Here is a 22344-nt window from a genome sequence, read left to right on the forward strand (position 1 = left end):
AAAACCATAATGATCGGCATTTATACCTTATAAAGTCTTGCTATTCATCCTGTGTATTATTTATTCCAAATAAATTTATTCTTAATTTTAGACTTTGTATACTTTGTATTATAATTTTTGCGAAAAAAAAGGAATACCCCTTTTAATAGAAATGATCTTGTTCTAGTTGAAAAAACAAAGGTGAAATCGAACGATCGTTGTGTTATTTAGCTACTTAGTTGTTTAGCACACGTTAAGTCAACCTCTTATTTTTAAATTAAATAAGTAACTATTTTAAATTACCGGTAAATAGGTTTAATATCTGTCTCAAGATATTGGATAAATTATTCAGAATTCTAATATTTTACCTTTCCCTTTGTTTTCGCTCATACAGAGGTACAATAGATTTCATGATATTACAATCTCAAGATCGTGTAAATTGATTTTTTAGCAGTTCAGGATCAATGAATTCTTTTATAGGATTAGTTCAAAGCAAAGAATATTAACGTTGATTATGATTATTTTATCACCATCATTTAAAATATTTCAGTGAAGACGCTAAATAAGTTAGTAATTTTCTCAGGAACAAATTTAGGGTTGACCATGACTGCTCATATATTAATGTTCAAGTTTCTAGTTCTAATTTGACTATTATCACTCTATTTACTTAAGAAATTTTTTATTCACAAATAAAATTTATAATGAAGTTAATAAAAGAATTTTATTAATAATATATATATAAATAAATATTTCCTTATCTTTTTCTCTTTGTACCTCTGTTATTATTTTTATTCCCATTATTAATCCCTTTCTCTTTCTTAATTTCCTTATCTTTTCCTTTGGTTACCTTCTCAAAAACGGTATTACTTTTATCATTATTTTTCTTACCGCTATTATTCTCATCTCTAATCGTTCCTTTACTTTCTTCGATAACTTGCTTACTTTCTTTCTTGTTTTCATTCGATTCTAATTTGATTCCTTCCTTTTCTAATTCTTTTAATATTAAATTTGCACCAGATTTTTTATCTTTTTCAGCTGCCCTTCGGATTTGCTTTAAACCTTTCAATAATGCTTCCTTAACATCCTTATTGGTCTCTTTATCTTCTAATAAAGCTAATATTACAAATGAAGCTGAAAGATGACACGCGTAAAATAAAACATATTCTTTAATACTATCAAATAAAATTGGAGCGAAATGTAATTCAACCTTTTCATCATAATTAATTTGTGGTGATTCATCTTTCTTTGATGAAATATCTTCATCTTTTTGTAGATTTTTTTGTGGCCTAGGTTGTTTCCAATACCTTCCATGAACTAATGTTTTAAGAGTACGATTAATGTAAGATAACATAATATGATCATCTTTTGCTTCTTCATTATTTGGATCTTTATTAGCTAATTTTGCAATATTTTCTAAGATGGGTTTCTTTTGATCTAAAGTTCCATCAGCATGTAACAATATTTCGCAAAGAACTTGAGTCGAATAAGTAAACGAGAACATTGTGGAAGTATTATTCTGTGCATAATCTATTAGTGCTGGTGAAATTGCTTTACAAAGTTCATTTACACGTACAGCAGGATCCTTTTTACTATTGATTTAGTTTACAAAAAGATTTTTTAATATAAAAATATTATTATTAAATAAAAATAAATATAAATAACGTGCCTTGTCTTCGTACGAATATCATCACCTTGAGCAAGTAAACGTAATGTTTCATTGCTAAAGTATAATTTGGTCCTATGAGCTAATAAATATAAAATTACACGATGTCCCCATTTATTTTGAATAATATTCCCTAATTTATTCAATTTAGTCATTTGCTATTTAAAAATTATAAATCCAAAGTAAATATTAAAAAATTTAAATAATATCATAAAGCGATATGATAATATATCAACAGAATCTAAAATTAATTACCTCAATAATATATTTAGATACGGCAACGGTATCATCAACAACATCAAATGCTCTTAATAACACCAAATGTCCATATTCTTCAATACATATCTTTTCTATATAATCTTTCATGGCTTTTAACATAATTTTCCTATCCTATAAATAGAATAACAAAATTTAATTATTAATAATAACAAATAAAGATGATTTTTTTTATAGCATACCTTTGCAGTTCCATAAGAAAAACACATCATCGCTATACGAGAACCTTCACGTGTATGTAAGAATTCGTGTATATGTTCTCCGATTAAAGCAACTTTTTCACGTATCTTATTCTCATTGGCATAATTAAAATAATCCAATATAATATGATGCGGTATAATATATCCAATTAAATCAGGTTTTTTCATTATTGCTTCTATCTCTCTTGAAAGATTTTCAAGAAGTCTCTCTTTATTCGAAGGATTCTCTTTTATAAGTTCTTCAATACTTAATCCTTGTGTTTCCTATATTAAACAAAAAAAAAAATCACCAAACCATACTCTAATTGCGAAAGATAATTAAATGGATCAAATTAATACCTTGAACAAAGAAAATTCTTTTCCATAAAATTCTTGAATTAAAGCGGATCTTTGTCTTGCATTAAGTAATTCATAAGCTTCTAGAATTACACTACGAGCTTCTGTATGTTGAATCAGTTTTGCTATATTTCCCTTAAATTCTGATATAATTTTATTTCTATGTTCTGAACTGAAAAATATTTTTTTAGAATAAATAAATATAATAAATTTTTTTTTTAAAAACAAAAAAAAAATTTACACTCACCAATACATTAAAACTTTACAAATAACAAATTTAGAATGAGTATGCTTTGAAGCTTCTAACCATTTTCCTTCCAATTCATCAACAATGATTTTTTTTTGTTCTTTTGTACCATATTTAAGTACTGTTTGTATAATACGTGAAGTATCATTTTTAAATAATATTTCGGGTATTTTACCCTTCATTAATTCAAATAATTCACCCATATATTTATTTCTTTTTTCTTTAGAAATATTTTTTATTCGTACTTGATTCCATAATTCTTTTAGTCCTAAATGATAAGCCGGATCAAGTTTTTTCGTGACTGTTGGTTTACGTTGAAAAGCTAACTTAATTACATTATAATCTATCATGTTAAATAGAAAATGGGTCTGATTAGAGTTTGAAAATTTTTTTTTTTAAAAAAAAGTAATGAGAGTTAAAGCATGTTGCGAGAATCATTACCAATTTCCTGAATTCTTTGTCGTTTCGATTTCTTTTCTTCTTTCTCATCATCATCTTCCTCATCGCTATCCTTATCCTCATCCCTATTCCCATCCTTATCTCTGTTCTTGTCCTTGTTCTCATCCTCATCATCATCATCATCCGATAATTCTTCATACCCAATATTAATATCATCTCCTAAACTCACATATTCATCATTATCACCAATATGATCATCGATATCACTATCATCTTCAATATCAAGTTCCACATATTCTGAAGAATCTTCTTTCAAATTAAATAGTTCTTCTTCTAAATCATCTTCATTAATATCGATCATTTCAAAATTAATCGAATCATCCGATAAATTGCCGTTATCGATATCCATTTCGTCCAATGACTCTTTCAACTTTAATTTTTTATTATTAGATTCGTTAGAATACTTTTTATTTTTCTTACTAATCTTATTATTCATAGCATCTTTTTTTGGAGCTGATTTAATTGAGATTGATTTTTGAGTTGACTTTTGTGGTGATACTTTCTTCGGCATTGTTTTAGTTACTGATGAAGATTTAGCAATCTTTTTTGATTTTGTCGGTGTAGGCATCTATTAAAGTATCCTGTAAAAAAAAAGTAAATTAAAGAATATTGACTCAATTAATGAAATTTACATCGACATCCGACATCTATTCTAAAAAGGGAAACAACGAATAAATTTAAGAAAAAAAATCAAAAAAAAACTAAGTAAAATAAGAAATAACAGATAAAATAAAACAAATTTTAAAATTACTAAAATTACTTCAATTACTTCAAATCTTTAAATGACAAAAAAAATTGAAAAGAGCAAGATTTTATTTGATAAAAAATTTTTTTTTTTTCGTCTCATATTTTTTGCATACGTTACACAGATCTTGATTTACAATGTCCTATAAGCTAATAGGCTATAAGTTGTAGGCGATATTTTTGATGCTTTTAGGTTCATGATAAATATTCATAATTTTAAGGCGCCGAAACTAACAAAACCTAAATTGCAACCCCTAATTACACTTTTATTAATCTTTACTTTAGAAATTATTTTTCACAATGTAACAATTTTAACCCAATTTATTAGATATTTTAATCCAATAAATTGAGATTTTATTAACCCAAAACTCGTGTCTTATGATTTTTATGTAATAATAAACCAAGTAATGTATTTTATTTAATAAAAGTTCATATTTTATTTAATTCACTATTACAGTTAGTTGAAAGATGATGTACCTAATTTACAACTATTATAATTTTAAATGATTTTGAGCCAGAGCTTGCAACCTTCCGCCTATTTCGGCAGGCAACACTAAACTTCATCTATATCTGGAATGGTAATTTCATCAGTTCCTCTATTAATATTTTCATTTCCTCCTACAATTTTGTCTTCTACTGGTGGAACAGGGTTTTTTGAATTATCATTTTTTCCTAATGCTCCACACCTGGGTAGTACTAATGTTTCACTAATAATACAAATAAAACACAACAAATCACATGAAGTTATGAATACTTTAAAAATATCATTAACTTGACAAAGTCCTTTAGGTTGACATCCAATTCCATAGGATAAGACTAATAATTTTAAGGTTTCATTAGTGAGGGACTGAGGGTTCCCAATAATAATTCAAACTTAACTTGTGAAACTCGCCTAAAACTACCACTTCCCATAGGTTCAGGATTAATTTCGTCAGAACTATCGGTTGAGCAGCCCATCCAAAATAACTAGATGAAAATTTTAATTAGAGAGTATCAGATAGGAATATTAAATACACGAAAATAATTACTCACGGACTCCAACACACTGCAATGTCAGAAAATACCAAGAGAACTAAAAATAAAAGATTTTGAAATCAACTGGGCACATATTATAAATAACTGCGGTTTTATATAATTAAAAAAAAAAGAACATACACATTATTACAGCCCAACTTTAAGTAATTATTATTTAGGAAATAATTATATTAGTTATAATCAAAGTATTTAAAACCGAATTAACAAAAGTGCAATGATTATTATATACTAACATAATATTGTAAATATCATTCTTTATTCTCAAGATTCTCGAGAATGCAATACTTGCTAAATAATTAATATAAATTATTATTTTAGATATTATTCTTCAAATTTAAGAAATTAATATAAATAATAATAATCACCTAGTAATAAAGATACAATCCTGATGATACATATTCCGATTAAACAGCAACAAAGAATTAACGCTGTTTTAGCGGAATTCATTTCTAATCAAATGTTTAGTTTAATTTTGACTTATAAATTTAATTTGTTTGTATGTATTACACGTGTTATTTGGTTATGGATGTATTTGTGTGCTTTATTGCCGCTTTCTCCATTTGCCGAAAGTAATACCTATAATGGTTTTTCTTTCTTAATTTAATTTTTAAAACTTACCATTAAAAAGTTAAATTTTTTTTTTATAAAATTAGTTCATTTTGTCTGTTGTATTGTGTAATTCCTTATTTCGGCACGATTGGCATCGTACCATCGTACCTGTGCATAATTAACAATATTATTTCATACTACATCATTACAATGAATTTAGGTTATTACAAATTCACAAATAACAAACTTGGCTTGAAAAAGTGATAAGAAAAAACATATTAATTTTCATAATTATGGAGATTTTGAAAATATTGAAATTATTGGTAGGGGAGTTTTAAAGGCTGGATGGGTCAATCGTGATATGTGTATTGCTATAAAAGGCATTAAATTGTTTCCAATGCTGATGAAAAAATTTTATAAAAGAAGTGATTTTTGTTTCCAATTCAACTTTAGTTTTCTTAAATTTTTTAATTTGATATTTAAAGTTATGTTTGTATACATTTATAAAATATTTTTTAATTTAGTTAAAAAATCATCGAAAGGTTGATCTCCATAAAAATATAATTAGGTTTTATGAAATTAGTAAAGGTAATTATTATCTAAAAGGATTAAATTATTCGTTAACGATGAAAATTGATAATACTTCATCAAAAATAGATCCAACACTCGGCAAGTATTTAATGATTCTCAAGTATGCGAATCAAGGTACTTTGCGCAATTATTTACAAACCCAGATAGAATAAAGAACTGGAACATTAAATCTAAATTTGCGAAATAACTAACAAGCGGTGTGAATGTTTACACGAAGAAGGAATAATTCATCGAGATTTAGTAATACGTTATTTTTATGTTTGTGATTTTTTATTTATTTTTTTTTTTTGCTAATTTTTCTTCCTTCTAATTTAGCACTCGAACAACGTTTTAGTTCATGATCATACATACCATCAAAATAGCTGATTTAGGTTTGTCAAAACAACTCGCTGAAATGTCACATGGAATAAACGAGATTAAAGGAGTACCTTACATTGATCCACAAGCATTCAAAAATAACGAATACAAACTAGACAAAAAATCAGATGTGTATAGCGTAGGAGTTTTGCTTTGGGAGATATCAAGTGAACGTCCTCCTTTTGAAAAGTCAACAAATAAAGTATTTACAATGTTATCAATTGTGACTGGGAATAGAGAACAGCCAGTGACTAATACTCCCTTAGAATATCGATCTTTATACATAAAATGTTGGGACGATGATCCAAAAAAAAAGACCATCAATGAAAGATGTTTCTGAGAAATTAAAGAAAATGAACCTTAATTATAAATCACAGCCACAACCACCACAACCAATTTCCCCAACACCAAGTGATAAAATAACGAGTTCATCATCTAGTTATATTAATGATTTTAGTGTATCTATTTCAGATGAATTAGAAGAAATTAAAAAAATGGCGGATGATAAAATCAATAATAAAGAAAATAATAATACACAAGGTTCTAAGGAAGATAATGAAAAAATTATTATATCGGAAGATGAAATTTTTTTAAATATTTTAGTCACGATTTTTGTGAATAGTATAAATAATGGTGATGAATATTATCAAACAGCAATAAGTCTTTTTTGTTTTATTGAAGAAAATAATAAAGATCCTACTGATATCTAAAACTACTAAATTTAGCTCAAGCAATTGAACATCATTCATGTATTATTGGACTATGTTACCTATGTGGTTATGGAACTGTCCTGGATAAAACTCATGCGTTTAACTTTTTCAAATATCTGCTGAAAATGGCAATTCAATGGGTTATTATTTTCTTGGACAATGTTACTTATTAGGAATGGGAACAAATGTGAATTTAAAAATGGCATACTCATAATTTTTGAAATCAGTTGAAAGTGAAAACAGTGCAGGAAAATGACTATTTGGTTATTGTTATCAAATGGGATTGGTACTGAAAAAGATGATGAAAAAGCTGTAGAATGGTATCAAAAATCAGTCCAAGAAGATAATTCTATGGCGATGTGTAATCTTGCTACTTAATCCTTCTATATTAAAACAAAAAAAAATCAAAAAACCATACTCTAATCGCGAAAGATAATTAAATGGATCAAGTTAATGCCTTGAACAAGGAAAATTCTTTTCCATAAAATTCTTGAATTAAAGCGGATTTTTGTCTTGCATTAAGTAGTAGTTCATACTAAGCTTCTAGAATTACACTACGAGCTTTTCTATGTTGAATCAGTTTTGATATATTTCCCTTAAATTCTGATATAATTTTATTTCTATGTTCTGGACTGAAAAACAAATTTAGAATGAGTATGCTTTGAAGCTTCTAACCATTGTCCTTCCAATTCATCAACAATGATTTTTCGTTGTTCTTTATACCATATTTAAGTACTGTTTGTATAAAACGTGTAGTATCATTTTTAAATAATATTTCGGGTATTTTACCCTTCATTAATTCAAATAATTCACCCATATAAATTTCTTTTTTCTTTAGAAATATTTTTTATTCGTACTTGATTCCATAATTCTTTTAGTCCTAAATGATAAGTTTTTTCGTGACTGTTGGTTTACGTTGAAAAGCTAGCTTAATTACATTATGATCTATCATGTTAAATAGAAAATGGGTCTGATTAGAGTTTGAAAATTTTTTTTTAAAAAAAAGTAATGAGAGTTAAAAGCATGTTGCGAGAATCATTACCAATTTCCTGAATTCTTTGTCGTTTCGATTTCTTTTCTTCTTTCTCATAATCATCTTCCTCATCGCTATCCTTATCCTCATCCCTATTTCCATCCTTATCTCTGTCCTTGTCCTTGTTCTCATCCTCATTAATCATACCCAATATTAATATCATCTTTTAAACTCACATATTCATCATTATCACCAATAGCACATCGATATCACTATCATCTTCAATATCAAGTTCCACATATTCTGAAGAATTTTCTTTCAAATTAAAATAGTTCTTCTAAATCATCTTCATTAACATCGATCATTTCAAAATTAATCGAATCATCCGATAAATTACTTATCGATATCCATTTCGTCCAATGACTCTTTCAACTTTGGTTTTTTATTATTAGATTCGTTAGAATATTTTTTATTTTTCTTACTAATCTTATTATTCATAGCATCTTTTTTGGGAGCTGATTTAATTGAGATTGATTTTTGAGTTGACTTTTGTGGTGATTGTTCCATCGGCATTGTTTTAGTTACCGTTGAAGATTTAGCAATCTTTTTTGATTTTGTCGGTGTAGGCATCTATTAAAGTATTCTGTAAAAAAAAAAGTAAATTAAAGAATATTGATTCAATTAATAAAATTTACATTGACCTCCGACATCTATTCTAAAAGGGGAGACAACGAATAAATTTAAGGAAAAAAAATCAAAAAAAAGAAAATATTAAGAAATAAAATAAGAAATAACAGATAAAATAAAATAAATTTTAAAATTGCTTTAACCTTTGAATGACAAAGAGCAAGATTTTATTTGATAAAAAAAAATTTTTTTCGTGCAATATTTGCATACGTTACACAGATCTTGTTTTTCAGTGTCCTACAAGACTACAAGTTAATAAGCTATAAGTTGTAAGCAATGACTGTGCGCGCTTTTAAGCATGATAAATATCATTCATAATTTTAAGGCGCCGAAACTAATAAAATTTCGAAAATATTATTTTACATTAATTTATTTGTAATATTAAGGACGTAAAAATTACATAAATTTTATTAGGATTAGATAATTTTAATTTAGTATTGGCCGTAAGTAATAATTAAGACATAACCTCCTCAATTTCAACTTCGTCTACTGCTGGTGGAACAGGGTTTTTTGGATATTCATTTTCTCCTAAAACATCAAGTAAGTTTGCTTCTAATGCTCTACGCCTGGCTAGTACTGATAGTTTACGATGAAGATAGATAATATAAATTAAACTCAACAAATCACATGAAGTTATGAACCCTTTAAAAATATCATTAACTTGACAAAGGCTTTTAGGTTGACATTCAATTCCATAGGAAAAGACTAATAATTTTTAAAGTTTCATTAGTAAGGGGTTCCAATTATAATTCGAACTGAACTTGTGAAACTCGCCTAATAATACCACTTCACATAGGCTCAGGATTAATTTCGTCAGAATTAACGTCAGTAGAGCTCGATTTTCTCTATCAAATCCATGTAGATGAAAATTTTAGTATCGGATAGGAAATATTAAATACACAAAAATAATTAATTACTCACTTACATTATGTAACTCGTAATCTCAAAAACTACCAAGAGACCTAAAAATAAAAGATTTTAAAGTCAACACTCAACTGGGCACATATTATAAATAATTGCGGTTTTATAGAATAAAAGAAAGAAACATACCCACTATTACAGCCCAACTTTAAGTAATTATTATTTAAGAAATAAATTATATTAGTTATAATTAAATTATTTAAAAACGAATTAACAAAAGTGCATTGTTATTATATACTAACATAATATTGTAATTTTCATTATTTCCTTCCTCGTTTCTCGAATATACAACACTTGCTAAATAATTAATATAATTTATTATTTTAGATATTATTCTTCAAATTTATTAAAGAAAATTAATATAAATAATAATAATCACCTAATACTAAAGATACAATCTTGATGATACATGTTCCGATTAAAAGAATTTGTATTAATTTTTTTGTTTCAGCATTCATTTCTAATCAAATGTTTAGTTTAAATTTGACTTATAAATTTAATTTGTTTGTATGTATTACAACATTGCATTCGTTGGACAATGAAACCATTGACTTTTCCTTTTTTTAGGTTCATAATGATTATACAAATTAATATAACAACACAAATTGTCTCCTTAAAAATAATGGAACAAACTTGGCTTGAAAAAGCGATAAGAAAAAAACACATTAATTTCCATAAATATGGAGATTTTGAAAATATTGAAATTATTGGTAGTGGAGCATATGGAAGAGTTTCAAAGGCTGAATGGGTCAATCGTGATATGTGTATTGCTATAAAAAGCATTAAAGTGTTTTCCAATGCTGATGAAGATATTTGGAAAAATTTTATAAAAGAAGTGATTTTTGTTTCCAATTCAACTTCAGTTTTCTTAATTTTTTTAATTTGATATTTTAAAGTTAGATATGTTTGTATACATTTATAAAATATTTTTTAATTTAGTTAAAAAATCAGCGAAAGGTTGATTACCATAAAAATATAATTAGGTTTTATGGAATTAGTAAAGGTAATTATTATCTAAAAGGATTAAGTTATTCGTTAACGATGAAAATTGATAATATTTTATCAAAAATAGATCCAACGCTCGGCGAGTATTTAATGATTCTCGAGTATGCGAATCAAGGTACTTTGCGCAATTATTTACAAACCCCAGATAGAATAAAGAACTGGAGCATTAAATCTAAATTTGCGAAAGAACTAACAAGCGGAATGAAATGTTTACATGAAGAGGGAATAATTCATCGAGATTTAGTAATACGTTAATTTTGTTTGTGATTTTTTTTTTATTTTTTTTTTGCTAATTTTTTTTTCCTTCTAATTTAGCACTCGGACAACGTTTTAGTTCATGATCATACTATCAAAATAGCTGATTTAGGTTTGTCAAAACAACTCGCTGAAATGTCACATGGAATAAACGAGATTAAAGGAGTCGTACCTTACATTGATCCACAAGCATTAAAAAATAACGAATACAAACTAGACAAAAAATCAGATGTGTATAGCGTAGGAGTTTTGCTTTGGGAGATATCAAGTGAACGTCCTCCTTTTGAAAAGTCAACAAATAAAGTATCTACAATGTTATCAATTGTGACTGGGAATAGAGAACAGCCAGTGACTAATACTCCCTTAGAATATCAATCTTTATACATAAAATGTTGGGACGATGATCCAAAAAAAAGACCATCAATGAAAGATGTTTCTGAGAAATTAAAGAAAATGAACCTTAATCATAAATCACAACTACCATCACAATCATTTTGCTTGACACCAAGTATATCAAGTGATAAAATAACGAGTTCATCATCTAGTTATATTAATGATTTTAGTGTATCTATTTCAGATGAATTAGAAGAAATTAAAAAAATGGCGGATGATAAAATCAATAATAAAGAAAATAATAATACACAAGGTTCTAAGGAAGATAATGAAAAAATTATTATATCGGAAGAAGATGAAAAATTTTTAAATATTTTAGTCACAATTTTTGTGAATAGTATAAATAATGGTGATGAATATTATCAAACAGCAATAAGTCTTTTTTGTTTTATTGAAGAAAATAATAAAGATCCTACTGATATCCTAAAACTATTAAATTTAACTCAAGCAATCGAACATCATTCATGTATTATTGGACTATGTTACCTATGTGGTTATGGAACTGTCCTGGATAAAACTCATGCGTTTAACTTTTTCAAAACATCTGTTGAAAATGGTAATTCAATGGGTTATTATTTTCTTGGACAATGTTATTTATTAGGAATGGGAACAAACGTGAATTTAAAAATGGCATACTCATCATTTTTGAAATCAGTTGAAAGTGAAAACATTGCAGGAAAATGTTTACTTGGTTATTGTTATCAAATGGGATTTGGTACTGAAAAAGATGATGAAAAAGCTGTAGAATGGTATCAAAAATCAGTCCAAGAAGATAATTCTATGGCGATGTGTAATCTTGCATATTGTTATCAATATGGAATTTATCTAGAACAAAATTATGATTTGGCTTTTGATTTATATCAAATGTCAGCCAATGCTGAAAATTCTATGGGCCAATATTATCTTGGGTGTTGTTATCAAGAGGGAATTGCAATAACTAAAGATGTACTTAAAGCATTTGAATTATTTGACAAATCAGCTAGGGCAGATAATAAATTGGCACAATGTAAAATTGGTTTATGTTATCAATATGGTAAAGGAACTCCAAAAGATGAAGAAAAAGCCTTTATTTGGTATCGGAAATCGGCAGAAGCTGGTAATATTATAGCTAAAAATCAATTAGCGTATTGTTATAGTACAGGATTAGGTGTTAAAAAGGATGAAACAAAAGCTTTTAAATGGTTCAAAGAATCTGCTGGGGGAGGACATGTATCAGCACAATACAATCTTGGAGTGTATTATAATTTTGGTATTGGAACCAAAACTGATAAAGTGCAGGCAAAATTGTGGTATGAGATTGCTATTGAAGGTGGACACGATGGTGCAAAAGATAGATTAAAAAAATTATTATCGGTTAAGTAAGATAATCCATTTGAATTATTCTATTTGAAAATTAAAAAAAAAAAATATCGAAAAAATTTATTTTTAGTCGTTTCCAAGACTATAATTTAGTCTGTAGATTAATTGATTTATTAATATTTTACTTTTCAGATACTACTTTTGTTATTTATCAATATCATAATGCCATTTATAGGAAAAAAAATTTTATCATAATTCTCATCTATTAAAGGCAGAAATCGGTCTAACTATAATCCATGTTTCATGGATAAAGCACCTGGAATGAAATTTCTTTTTACAAACTGCAACTCTCTACAATTGTAAACCATGCATATGCCCGTTTATAGAGAGTAAATAATTAATCATGTAAATTTGGGACTGATCAAAGAGTGCACTTAAAAAGGGAATACACTAATAGAGGTTGCATTTATAGAGAATTGAATGTACCAGGATTTTTAATACAATGTTTCTTTAATGACAAAAAAGTCAATGTTTTGATTTAGGATAGCAGCTAAGAATTGCTTTTATCAATAATTAGGAGCTGATGATAATTGTATTTACCCGTAACACGTGCTACTATTTTCCATATTACTTACTATCAGAATTTTGCAAAATCTCAGGTTTCCGAAACGATTACCATTCAAAAAAAAAACTTTATGGTAATGATTATTTGAACAGTGAATTTTAATTTTTTGCGTCATACAAGTCGTAAGCGATTCATACGTTAATGAAGATTAAGTCGTAAGAGACTATTTCTGCCGAAATGTAAGAAAATTAACTAGAAAATAATTATTTAAAAGAACATTTTAAGGATGATATTTCATATTCTTTGATGATCTTTGGGTTATTCTCTTTTAAATTTATTACATAAAATATATAAAATATATAAATAATAGTCAATTATTTAGCCATTAACAGTCCGTCAAATTTAGTCAAAATCAGCATGATCCTATTAGACAGTTAAGCTTTATTATTTTAATTCTAAAAATTTACTATTTATTATAAATATATATCATCTAATGTAATTCTATCTCATTTTAGCAATATAAAATGAGGGAATATCGATTACCTCATTCTTAATAAATGTTAAATCTATTCTAATTCTTCTATTAATGGTAACCATCTGCTAACGTGCTTATTTTTTAACTAGATATATAAAAAAATTATTATCTAGCTCAATTGGTAATTCTGATTGAAATCATAATAAATAATTGAAGTTCAAAAATTTTATATTAATTATTTAATAATGTATTAATGTATTATCATAATCTCTAGATTAAATATTTCAACGACAACGTTAACTATTTTCAATTTTCAACGACAATATTAACTAAATTCTTATTTTCTTCAACAAAGTCTCCGACATTATAAAATATTTTTTCAACTTTTCCCGTTGTTGGTGATTTGATCAAATGCTTTATTATTATAATATTAAGTTAAAATGAGCATAATTTCAAGTTATATAAAACATAAACTAATTAATATCATCTTACCTCCATTTTCATAGCCTCTAGTACTACCAATGGCGCTCCCTTTTCGACAATTTGTCCTGGTTTTACAAAGACCTACAAAAAAATTTTATATTAGATGAATATTTAACAAAAGGTTATATATAAAATTAAGTAATGGTAGTACGGCGTGACTACCAACATTTCTATACTAGATGATAATAAACAGGAGCTAACATTCATAATTGCTCGGGTTCTAATACTTTTAATCCAGGTGACAATAGATGGAAACTCCATCTTACAAATAAAAAAAATATAGAAATAAACTGTACCTGAGATATCTTGCATGGCATTGGAGTTTTTATAGAGCCAGCCACATCAGCTAATTTAGATTGAAGGTAAGAAGGTTCTGGAATTTTTAATACTCTTTTACCTTCCTATATATATTAAAATTATATTAATGTACATATATTTAAAATCAATTGATTTAAATGATGCGTATTACTTACGTTATCAAAAATGACAACTTTAGAATTCTTTTCTAAGATAACATGACTCTTCACTCGATGATTTTCAATTTCAGCGATTATTTGTTGTTCCGCTTCATTCCAACTACCAAGTACACTCTTAAATACAATCGGATTTAAACCACCCCTAACAATAGTAATATCGAAGGAATTATCATTATTGAATCTCATTTTAACATTAATGTCACCCTCCTTATCGTCATAAAATCTAATAGTCTGAACATGGTTGGTATTTAAACGAGAGAAAGGTAATGAAGTCCAAGGTGAAAATGGATCTAAGCAGGTTAAAACAATTATAAGTTTCAGAGAATTAAATAATTAAACTAATAATTGTAAGGTTTTACCAAAAGGACTAATATTTTCATTCGTAATATTTTGAAGTTCACTTAATATAAGTGATAACGAAGCTTGAATAATAACATGCGGGGGTGTTTCCTTTGATCTAAATAGCTCTTCATTATGTTTCTAAAATAACAGAAGCATAAGTATCTTCACAACTAATTTATACATTAAATATCACATACATAACATGATTTATTACCGCTATAAAGCCCGTTTCAACCTCTCCAGCAATAAAGGCATCGTGTGAAACAACACTTTTCAAAAATTCGATATTAGTATTTAAGCCAACAACCTAATATTAATTTTTAAATAAATAAAATGGTATTAAAAGAAAAAATAAAATAAAAATTTCATAAGTGTGAATATACCTCATATCCATTTAAAGCTCTTTTTAAAATCCCCAAAGCTTCCGTACGATTTTGACCTTTTACAACTAATTTTGCAATCATAGGATCATAGTGAACATTAATCTCATCACCCTGTTCAAAACCAGTTTCAATTCGAACATTTGGCGATGGAGATGGTGTACGAAGATGAAGTAAAGGGCCAGTATCAGGAAGAAAATTATTTGCGGGATTTTCTGCATAAATACGCGCTTCAAAAGCATGCCCTTCAAGTCTTAAATCTTTTTGTGTAGCAGGTAAGGGATTACCCGAAGCAACCTAGAAAGAGATTAGAATATATTTTAAATTATCAAAGCAATATTATATTAATTCATGATACTTACTTCTAATTGCCATTGAACCAAGTCTGTAGAAGTGACCATTTCCGTGACAGGATGTTCAACTTGTAATCTCGTATTCATCTCCATGAAATAAAATTTCTTATCTACATTGTCCATAATAAATTCTACAGTACCAGCACCAACATAATTTACAGCTTTAGCTGCTGCAACAGCTTTTGCACCAAGTTCCATTCTTATTTCATCGCTTAACCCTGGTGCCGGTGCTTCTTCAAGAATTTTTTGATGCCTTCTTTGAACAGAACAGTCTCTCTCAAAAAGATGAACTACGTTTCCTTGCATATCAGCAAAGACTTGTACTTCAACGTGACGAGGAGTTAAAAGATATTTTTCTATAAGTACTTGATCATCTCCAAAAGACTTCATTGCTTCTCTTTTAGATGATTCAAGTTGAATATCAAACTCTGATGGATCATTTACGATACGCATTCCTTTACCGCCACCTCCCTTAATTGCTTTGATTAATACTGGATATCCAATTTCCGAAGCCTTTTGTTTTAGAAATTGAGGATCCTGATTTATACCATGATATCCTGGAACAACAGGAACATCTGCAGCAATCATAATATCTTTTGATTCACTATATTAAATAAATAATTACTTTTAATCAATTAATTATTAATCAGCATTTTTCATTACAAATTATGAAAATACCTTTTAGAGCCCATTGACATAATTGCAGATGCTGGTGGACCAATAAATGTTATATTCTCTTTTGTTAAGAGTTCAGCGAAATTTGGATTTTCAGATAAAAATCCGTATCCCGGATGAATAGCCTAAAAAAATAAAAATTAAATTTATTATTATAAAAAGTATAATCAATAATCAACAGCGCAATGATTTTAATTGAACTTGAATGAAGATACCTGAGAATTGCTCATCTTTGCAGCAGATATGATTTTGTTGATATTTAAATAACTTTCTGCTGATGGTGCGGGTCCTATTAAATATGCTTCATCTGCCTTAAGATGAAAGTGAATGAATACAAGATTTAAGTCATTAAAATTATTCGAGTATTCGAGACATTTTTAAGTTCTAATCCGGAATAATTGGTATACATGCCATTTTTACATGTAAAGCATTTCTATCTGCTTCGCTATAAACAGCTACTGTTTTTACACCTAATTTCTTAGCTGTTCGCATTACGCGACAAGCAATTTCACCCCTAAAAAAAAAGCGCGAACCCAACAGTTAAATATTATAAATCTTGACAAGAAAATATGAATATATATTATATTAAAATACCGATTTGCGATCAAAATCTTGTCGAATAAAGGTTTACGTTCTATGAATTTTCAAGAATTAGAATAAAGTTGAGTTTAAACCAAATTAATAAACGAAATACCTATGCTTGAGAAGAAACGACGATTATAAACAGTGAATGGAACATTGTGGACATTATATATTATATTATTACGAATAAAAGAAGTAAAGTTATTAGCTTTTGTATGTGTATATAATAAATAACGAGTCGACATGTTATAATAATGATAATGAAATAAAGTAAAATAATTTATTGAATTTTTTTGATTTTAGATCTTATTCGCCACGTGATACATAATGAAATCTGCGGATCGCGGTTAAAATTTAATTAATATTAACAAATAAATAGATAAATATAAATCTAAGGTCTAGGAGTAAAAAATCCTGTATAAACTATTTTAGGTTCAAGAGCCGTAGTAGAATCAATAAATTCATAAGTAAATTTATCTTCTGTTAAAATAGTATGTAAAAATCCCAATGTACCAACTGGTGCACCCCAATCACTTCCATCACAACCTATTCTTGTTTTACTACCAGCACCTGATAAGAAATACGTAACAGGCTGACCGTCTTTTGCTGTTTCTATTGCTAAATTATGTTCATGTCCCGAGAAATAAGCAGCTACACGGTATTTCTCGAAAAGCGGTCTCAAGCTCCCCATATAATATTGGTTTGCGCATGTAGCAACAAGAGGATGATGACCTAATAAAAGAATTTTTTTTTTTTTAATATTTGCAAGAAATTATTCGCGAACAATATTATGTTATAGCATATTTACCAACAACGAAAATCCATGTTGAATTTTGTTGTTCAATTAATCTATCTTCAATCCACTTTAATTTATCTTCAATTGTTTGTACAGTATCCCATCCAACTTGTTTAAGTTGTGTCATCATGTCTAGTTTTTCAGGGTTTGATGGTTCATAGTAGAAAATATTTGTATCGATATGAATCCATACGACTTTCGTGTTTTTTGGACCAAAGTACAATTCACGAACATAAAATGTTGATGGTAAGAAGAAGCGCTTATCGTAATTTAAACTATAATCAACTTGAGCAGTAATATTCCCATACCTAAATAAATTTATACTAGACTGAGATTTTTATTTAGAATTAAAATTAAATTCATATTAAACGATATTTACCAATCATGGTTTCCAGCTACGGAGTACCAAACAATTTCAGCTAATCTGCCTTTATATGCATCTTTCCAGACTTTATTCCATTTCGGATCATACACACTATTAACTCCTTCATGGTCTCCATCATAATTAATATAAAAGCTGTCTTAAATATAAAAGAATCGAATGTTAAATATTTTTTGCATAATAACAAAACACCTAATTAATTAAATAATATTTACCACCAGTATTAATTATAAAATCACTACTATAATATTCAGCCCAATCCTTCATAGCCATAGATACGATACTTTGATTTCCATATATTTGACCTGGTTCAATCCCATCGTAACCCCAATCACCAACGGTTAGAAAATCCAATTTTTCGGATTGATATTGTTCAATATAAGATTTATTATGGGGTTCAACCAAGTCACCCGGAAAAGCATTCGTGTTGGTCGTTAATATAACGACGCATAATATAGAAAAAGTAACATATAAGTATCGGTTCATTTTAACTCTGAGTGAAATAAGTTAATTCATAATTGAAGCGTCTTTTATACTCCTTAAAAGTAATTTTTACATATTTAGATATTGTAATAGTAGAATTATTAATTTGAATTAAAAATGGAATAATCATACTAACGTTTCTGCAATTGATAAGTTGCAAATCTCAAATCGGAAAATTTCAATAGACCATGTGTATCATCGTATTATCATGATTCACTTAAAATTTTAAAGAGTACCATTTATTTTTTTTTTTTGGGAATAAAAATTGCGCGTCAACCCTTAATTCTTGGAATATCTAATTGATTTCTAAATTCGATTAGACATTTTATAAATTTTGTAATTAAAAGTTTTCGGTATTTCAGGCATATTAATCAAGGATAATATCAGATATTTATTGTACATGGCTAGATAACAACGTATCCGTTATCGTTACGTTCAAAGGGAATAAGGGAATAAGGGATAGAGAAAAGTTTGAGCTACAGTACATACGTGTGAGGCATGTGAGGCACTGGATAATGTAAACAAAATCACGATAATCATTTCCGTATTAGTCCACAAGTCCTTAAAGATAATCCCTAAATCGTTCATCATACCTGATACACTGATACAAAAAAAATAGCAAGTAAAGAATTTCAAACGAAATGACAAAATTACGAAATTTAATTCTGAATTTTTGAAGCAATTAAATTTATTTTTTGCACTTTTTATTAAAAGGCATATACTTTTGCTCACTCGGATTTCAAGAGAATTAAAAAATTCATGGATTCATAATATTCAAAACACATACAAGTTGTTGTTTGACAAAGAAGAGATAATCTACACAAATTTCTCGTCTCAAATGGAATTAATTCCGTGTCAATTACAATATAGATCTCGTGCAAATAAAAAATATTTATCTTAAATGTATCTGTTAAGATTCTATGATGGAAATGTGTTTATTAGATGGTCAATTATTGATTGGAATAAAAATTATTTAGCGTAGAATCTGAAGTCATTAATACACGAGCTTCTTTATCAAAGTCGATGGAAATACACGGTATTGGTCTAACTTTATAAGAAATGATGCCGAATTTATACCGATTTTCGATCAAAATCTTGTCGAATAAAAGTTTACGTTCTACGAACTTCAATAATTAGAATAAATTAGAGTTTAACCAAATTATAAGCAAAATACCTATCTTGAGAAGAAACGACGATTATAGATAGTAAATTAAACAATATACATTATATATTTTATATATTATATTAACCAATAGTTATTATAATGGAGTAGGAACAGAAAAGAATTTGTAAAAAGCCTACATACTAATACAATGTTTAATTTAGCTAATAGTTATTAATAGTTATTATATAATAGAGAAGGAACAGAAAAGAATTTAGAAAAAGCCTTTCATTGGTATTAACAAATGGTTTGTGGATCCACAATGAAATATGTTATATTTAATTGCGATTAATAAATAAATAGTCAATCTAAGGTCTAGGTGTAAGAGATCCTGTATAAACTATTTTAGGATCAAGAGCCGTAGTAGAATCAATAAATTCATAAGTGAATTTATCTTCTGTTAAAATAGTGTGTAAAAATCCCAATGTACCAACTGGTGTACCCCAATCACTTTCATTACATCCTACAAATGTTTTACTACCAGCACCTGATAAGAAATACGTAACAGGTTGACCGTCTTTTGCTGTTTCTATTGCTAAATTATGTTCATGTCCCGCGAAATAAGCATCTACACGGTATTTCTCGAAAAGCAGTCTCAATCTTCCCATATAATATTTCTTTGCACATGCAGCAACAAGAGGATGATGACCTAAACATAAAGAAGTTTTTTAATAATTATATACTGTACCTGCAAGAAATTATTCACGAATAATATTATGTTATAGCATATTTACCAACAACGAAAATCCATGTTGAATTTTGTTGTTCAATTAATCTATCTTCGATCCATTTTAATTTATCTTCAATTGCTTTTATAGTATTCCATCCAAATCTTTTAAGTTGTGGTAACATGTTTACTTTATCAGGATCTAATGGTTCATAATAGAAGATATTTGTATCGATATGAATCCATGCTACTTTTGTTATTTTTGATCCAAAGTACGATTCACGAACATAATATGTTGATGGTAAGAAGAAGCGTTCATCGTAATTCAAACTATAATCAACTTGGGCTGTAACATTTCCATACCTAAATAAATTTATATTAAAGTGAGATTTTTAATTAAAATTAAAATTGAACTCATATTAAACGATATTTTACCAGTCATGATTTCCGACTACGGAGTACCAAACAATTTCAGCTAATCTACCTTTATATATACCATTCCAGATTCTATTCCATTTTGGATCATTCACACTTTTAACTCCTTCGTGATCTTCATCATAACTAATATAAAAGTTGTCTAAATATAAAAGAATTGAATATAAAAGAATTGAATGTTAAAAATATTTTCACGCAATAACAAAATTACATCTGTAATTTCAAATTAATTAAATAATATTTACCACCAGTATTAATTATAAAATCACTATCATAGCTTTCAGCCCAATCCCTCATAGCCATAGCTACCTTACTTTGATTTTTATATATTTGACCTGGTTCAATCCCTTCCCAACCCCAATCACCAAAGGTTAGAAAATCCAATTTTTCGGATTGATATTGTTCAATATAAGGTTTGTCATGAGGTTCAACCAAGTCACCCGGAAGAGCATTCGTGTTGGTCGTTAATAAATCTACACATAATATAACAAGAGCAATATATAAGTATTGGTTCATTTTAACTCCAAGTGAAATAAATTATTTCATAATTGAAGCGTTTTTTATATTCATTGTAACTTGAAAGTAATTTTTACATATATAGTTATTATAATAGTAGAATTACTAATTTTAATTTTGGAAATAGAATAGTCATATTAATATTTTTTGCGATTGATAAATGAGTTGAATTCATCAAATCGGAAATTTTTAACAGACCATAGTTGTATTACCAAGATTTACATAAAATTAAAGAGTGACAATTAAATAGCGCGTTAGAGCCGTTAGACCCTTAATTCCTGGAATCTGAAATTGATTTATAAGTTCAGTTAGATACTTAAAAATTTTCGGTATTTCGGGCATCATTGGCAGATATTTATTGTTCATGGGAAAACCTGATAACAATTTGTTCGTTTATCGTTGTTAATCAAAATCAACGATAATCATTTCCGTATTAGCCATAGCTCACTCTATTTTATTGATAAACATGACTTAGATTATTCAAAGACATACTTTTGTTCGCTTGGACCAAGAGATTTGAAAAATTCATGGCTTCATAATATTTAAAAACTCACACAAGTTGTTGATAAAGGAAATTATTATTGGGATTTACCTACACAAATTTCTCGTCTCAAATGGAATTCCGTATTAATATTCATTATTAAAGTGAAATGTATCCGTAAAGATTCCATGATGAAAATGTATTATTAGATGGTAGTTGATGAATAAAAATTATCAATATCTGATATTTAGCGTGGAATATGAACTCTGAAGTCATTATTAGAAGAACTTAATACACGAGCTACTGGTGTTATCAAAGTCGATAGAAAAACACGATATTAGTTTATAAGAAATGATACCGAATTTATACTGATTTGCGATCAAAAAACTTGTTTTATGTTCTATGATTTTCA

The 22344-nt window shown here is 27.7% G+C and overlaps 10 protein-coding genes across 10 annotated transcripts; 2 read left to right on the forward strand and 8 right to left on the reverse strand.

The window, feature by feature from the left end:
• Window positions 1-15: 15 nt before the first annotated feature.
• OCT59_013537 (uncharacterized protein) lies at window positions 16-3973 on the reverse strand. Its single transcript, XM_066141590.1, has 8 exons — window positions 3921-3973; window positions 3143-3741; window positions 2702-3044; window positions 2458-2626; window positions 2101-2382; window positions 1898-2032; window positions 1646-1800; window positions 16-1568 (listed from the first exon to the last, which is right to left on the reverse strand). The coding sequence occupies exons 2-8, from the start codon at window positions 3726-3728 to the stop codon at window positions 734-736; spliced, it is 2505 nt and encodes an 834-aa protein (XP_066001716.1). The 5' UTR covers window positions 3729-3741; window positions 3921-3973; the 3' UTR covers window positions 16-733.
• A 484-nt stretch (window positions 3974-4457) lies between these two features.
• OCT59_013538 (uncharacterized protein) lies at window positions 4458-5386 on the reverse strand (the record flags this gene model as incomplete). Its single annotated transcript, XM_066141591.1, has 6 exons — window positions 4458-4720; window positions 4797-4870; window positions 4937-4976; window positions 5060-5076; window positions 5173-5227; window positions 5305-5386. The coding sequence occupies 6 exons, from the start codon at window positions 5384-5386 to the stop codon at window positions 4458-4460; spliced, it is 531 nt and encodes a 176-aa protein (XP_066001717.1).
• Window positions 5387-6114: 728 nt separating this feature from the next.
• OCT59_013539 (uncharacterized protein) lies at window positions 6115-7146 on the forward strand (the record flags this gene model as incomplete). Its single annotated transcript, XM_066141592.1, has 3 exons — window positions 6115-6193; window positions 6442-6638; window positions 6814-7146. The coding sequence occupies 3 exons, from the start codon at window positions 6115-6117 to the stop codon at window positions 7144-7146; spliced, it is 609 nt and encodes a 202-aa protein (XP_066001718.1).
• An 880-nt stretch (window positions 7147-8026) lies between these two features.
• OCT59_013540 (uncharacterized protein) lies at window positions 8027-8342 on the reverse strand (the record flags this gene model as incomplete). Its single annotated transcript, XM_066141593.1, has 2 exons — window positions 8027-8091; window positions 8189-8342. 2 exons carry the CDS (start codon window positions 8340-8342, stop codon window positions 8027-8029), a joined length of 219 nt encoding a protein of 72 aa, XP_066001719.1.
• Window positions 8343-8512: 170 nt separating this feature from the next.
• On the reverse strand, window positions 8513-8749 carry OCT59_013541 (uncharacterized protein; the record flags this gene model as incomplete). Its single annotated transcript, XM_066141594.1, has 1 exon — window positions 8513-8749. One exon carries the CDS (start codon window positions 8747-8749, stop codon window positions 8513-8515), a length of 237 nt encoding a protein of 78 aa, XP_066001720.1.
• Window positions 8750-9260: 511 nt separating this feature from the next.
• On the reverse strand, window positions 9261-10185 carry OCT59_013542 (uncharacterized protein; the record flags this gene model as incomplete). Its single annotated transcript, XM_025312445.2, has 6 exons — window positions 9261-9511; window positions 9581-9651; window positions 9732-9768; window positions 9857-9873; window positions 9970-10024; window positions 10107-10185. The coding sequence occupies 6 exons, from the start codon at window positions 10183-10185 to the stop codon at window positions 9261-9263; spliced, it is 510 nt and encodes a 169-aa protein (XP_025189757.1).
• A 164-nt stretch (window positions 10186-10349) lies between these two features.
• On the forward strand, window positions 10350-13151 carry OCT59_013543 (uncharacterized protein; the record flags this gene model as incomplete). Its single annotated transcript, XM_025323813.2, has 4 exons — window positions 10350-10562; window positions 10667-10730; window positions 10800-10975; window positions 11048-13151. 4 exons carry the CDS (start codon window positions 10350-10352, stop codon window positions 12740-12742), a joined length of 2148 nt encoding a protein of 715 aa, XP_025189758.1. The 3' UTR covers window positions 12743-13151.
• Window positions 13152-13695: 544 nt separating this feature from the next.
• On the reverse strand, window positions 13696-17255 carry OCT59_013544 (uncharacterized protein; the record flags this gene model as incomplete). The annotated part of the gene is made up of 13 exons (XM_066141595.1): window positions 13696-14133; window positions 14212-14283; window positions 14499-14603; window positions 14676-14968; window positions 15038-15158; window positions 15235-15327; window positions 15404-15697; window positions 15763-16357; window positions 16432-16553; window positions 16644-16735; window positions 16836-16942; window positions 17023-17062; window positions 17123-17255. The coding sequence occupies 13 exons, from the start codon at window positions 17253-17255 to the stop codon at window positions 14026-14028; spliced, it is 2175 nt and encodes a 724-aa protein (XP_066001721.1). The 3' UTR covers window positions 13696-14025.
• A 91-nt stretch (window positions 17256-17346) lies between these two features.
• OCT59_013545 (uncharacterized protein) lies at window positions 17347-19148 on the reverse strand. Its single transcript, XM_066141596.1, has 5 exons — window positions 18808-19148; window positions 18404-18493; window positions 18186-18327; window positions 17819-18114; window positions 17347-17742 (listed from the first exon to the last, which is right to left on the reverse strand). Exons 2-5 carry the CDS (start codon window positions 18459-18461, stop codon window positions 17402-17404), a joined length of 837 nt encoding a protein of 278 aa, XP_066001722.1. The 5' UTR covers window positions 18462-18493; window positions 18808-19148; the 3' UTR covers window positions 17347-17401.
• Window positions 19149-19265: 117 nt separating this feature from the next.
• On the reverse strand, window positions 19266-21451 carry OCT59_013546 (uncharacterized protein; the record flags this gene model as incomplete). The annotated part of the gene is made up of 4 exons (XM_025312448.2): window positions 19266-20482; window positions 20568-20863; window positions 20936-21077; window positions 21181-21451. 4 exons carry the CDS (start codon window positions 21449-21451, stop codon window positions 20142-20144), a joined length of 1050 nt encoding a protein of 349 aa, XP_025189761.1. The 3' UTR covers window positions 19266-20141.
• Between the last annotated feature and the right edge of the window lie 893 nt (window positions 21452-22344).

This window comes from Rhizophagus irregularis, chromosome 21, assembly GCF_026210795.1.
Source record: "Rhizophagus irregularis chromosome 21, complete sequence".
Lineage (NCBI taxonomy): Eukaryota > Fungi > Glomeromycota > Glomeromycetes > Glomerales > Glomeraceae > Rhizophagus > Rhizophagus irregularis.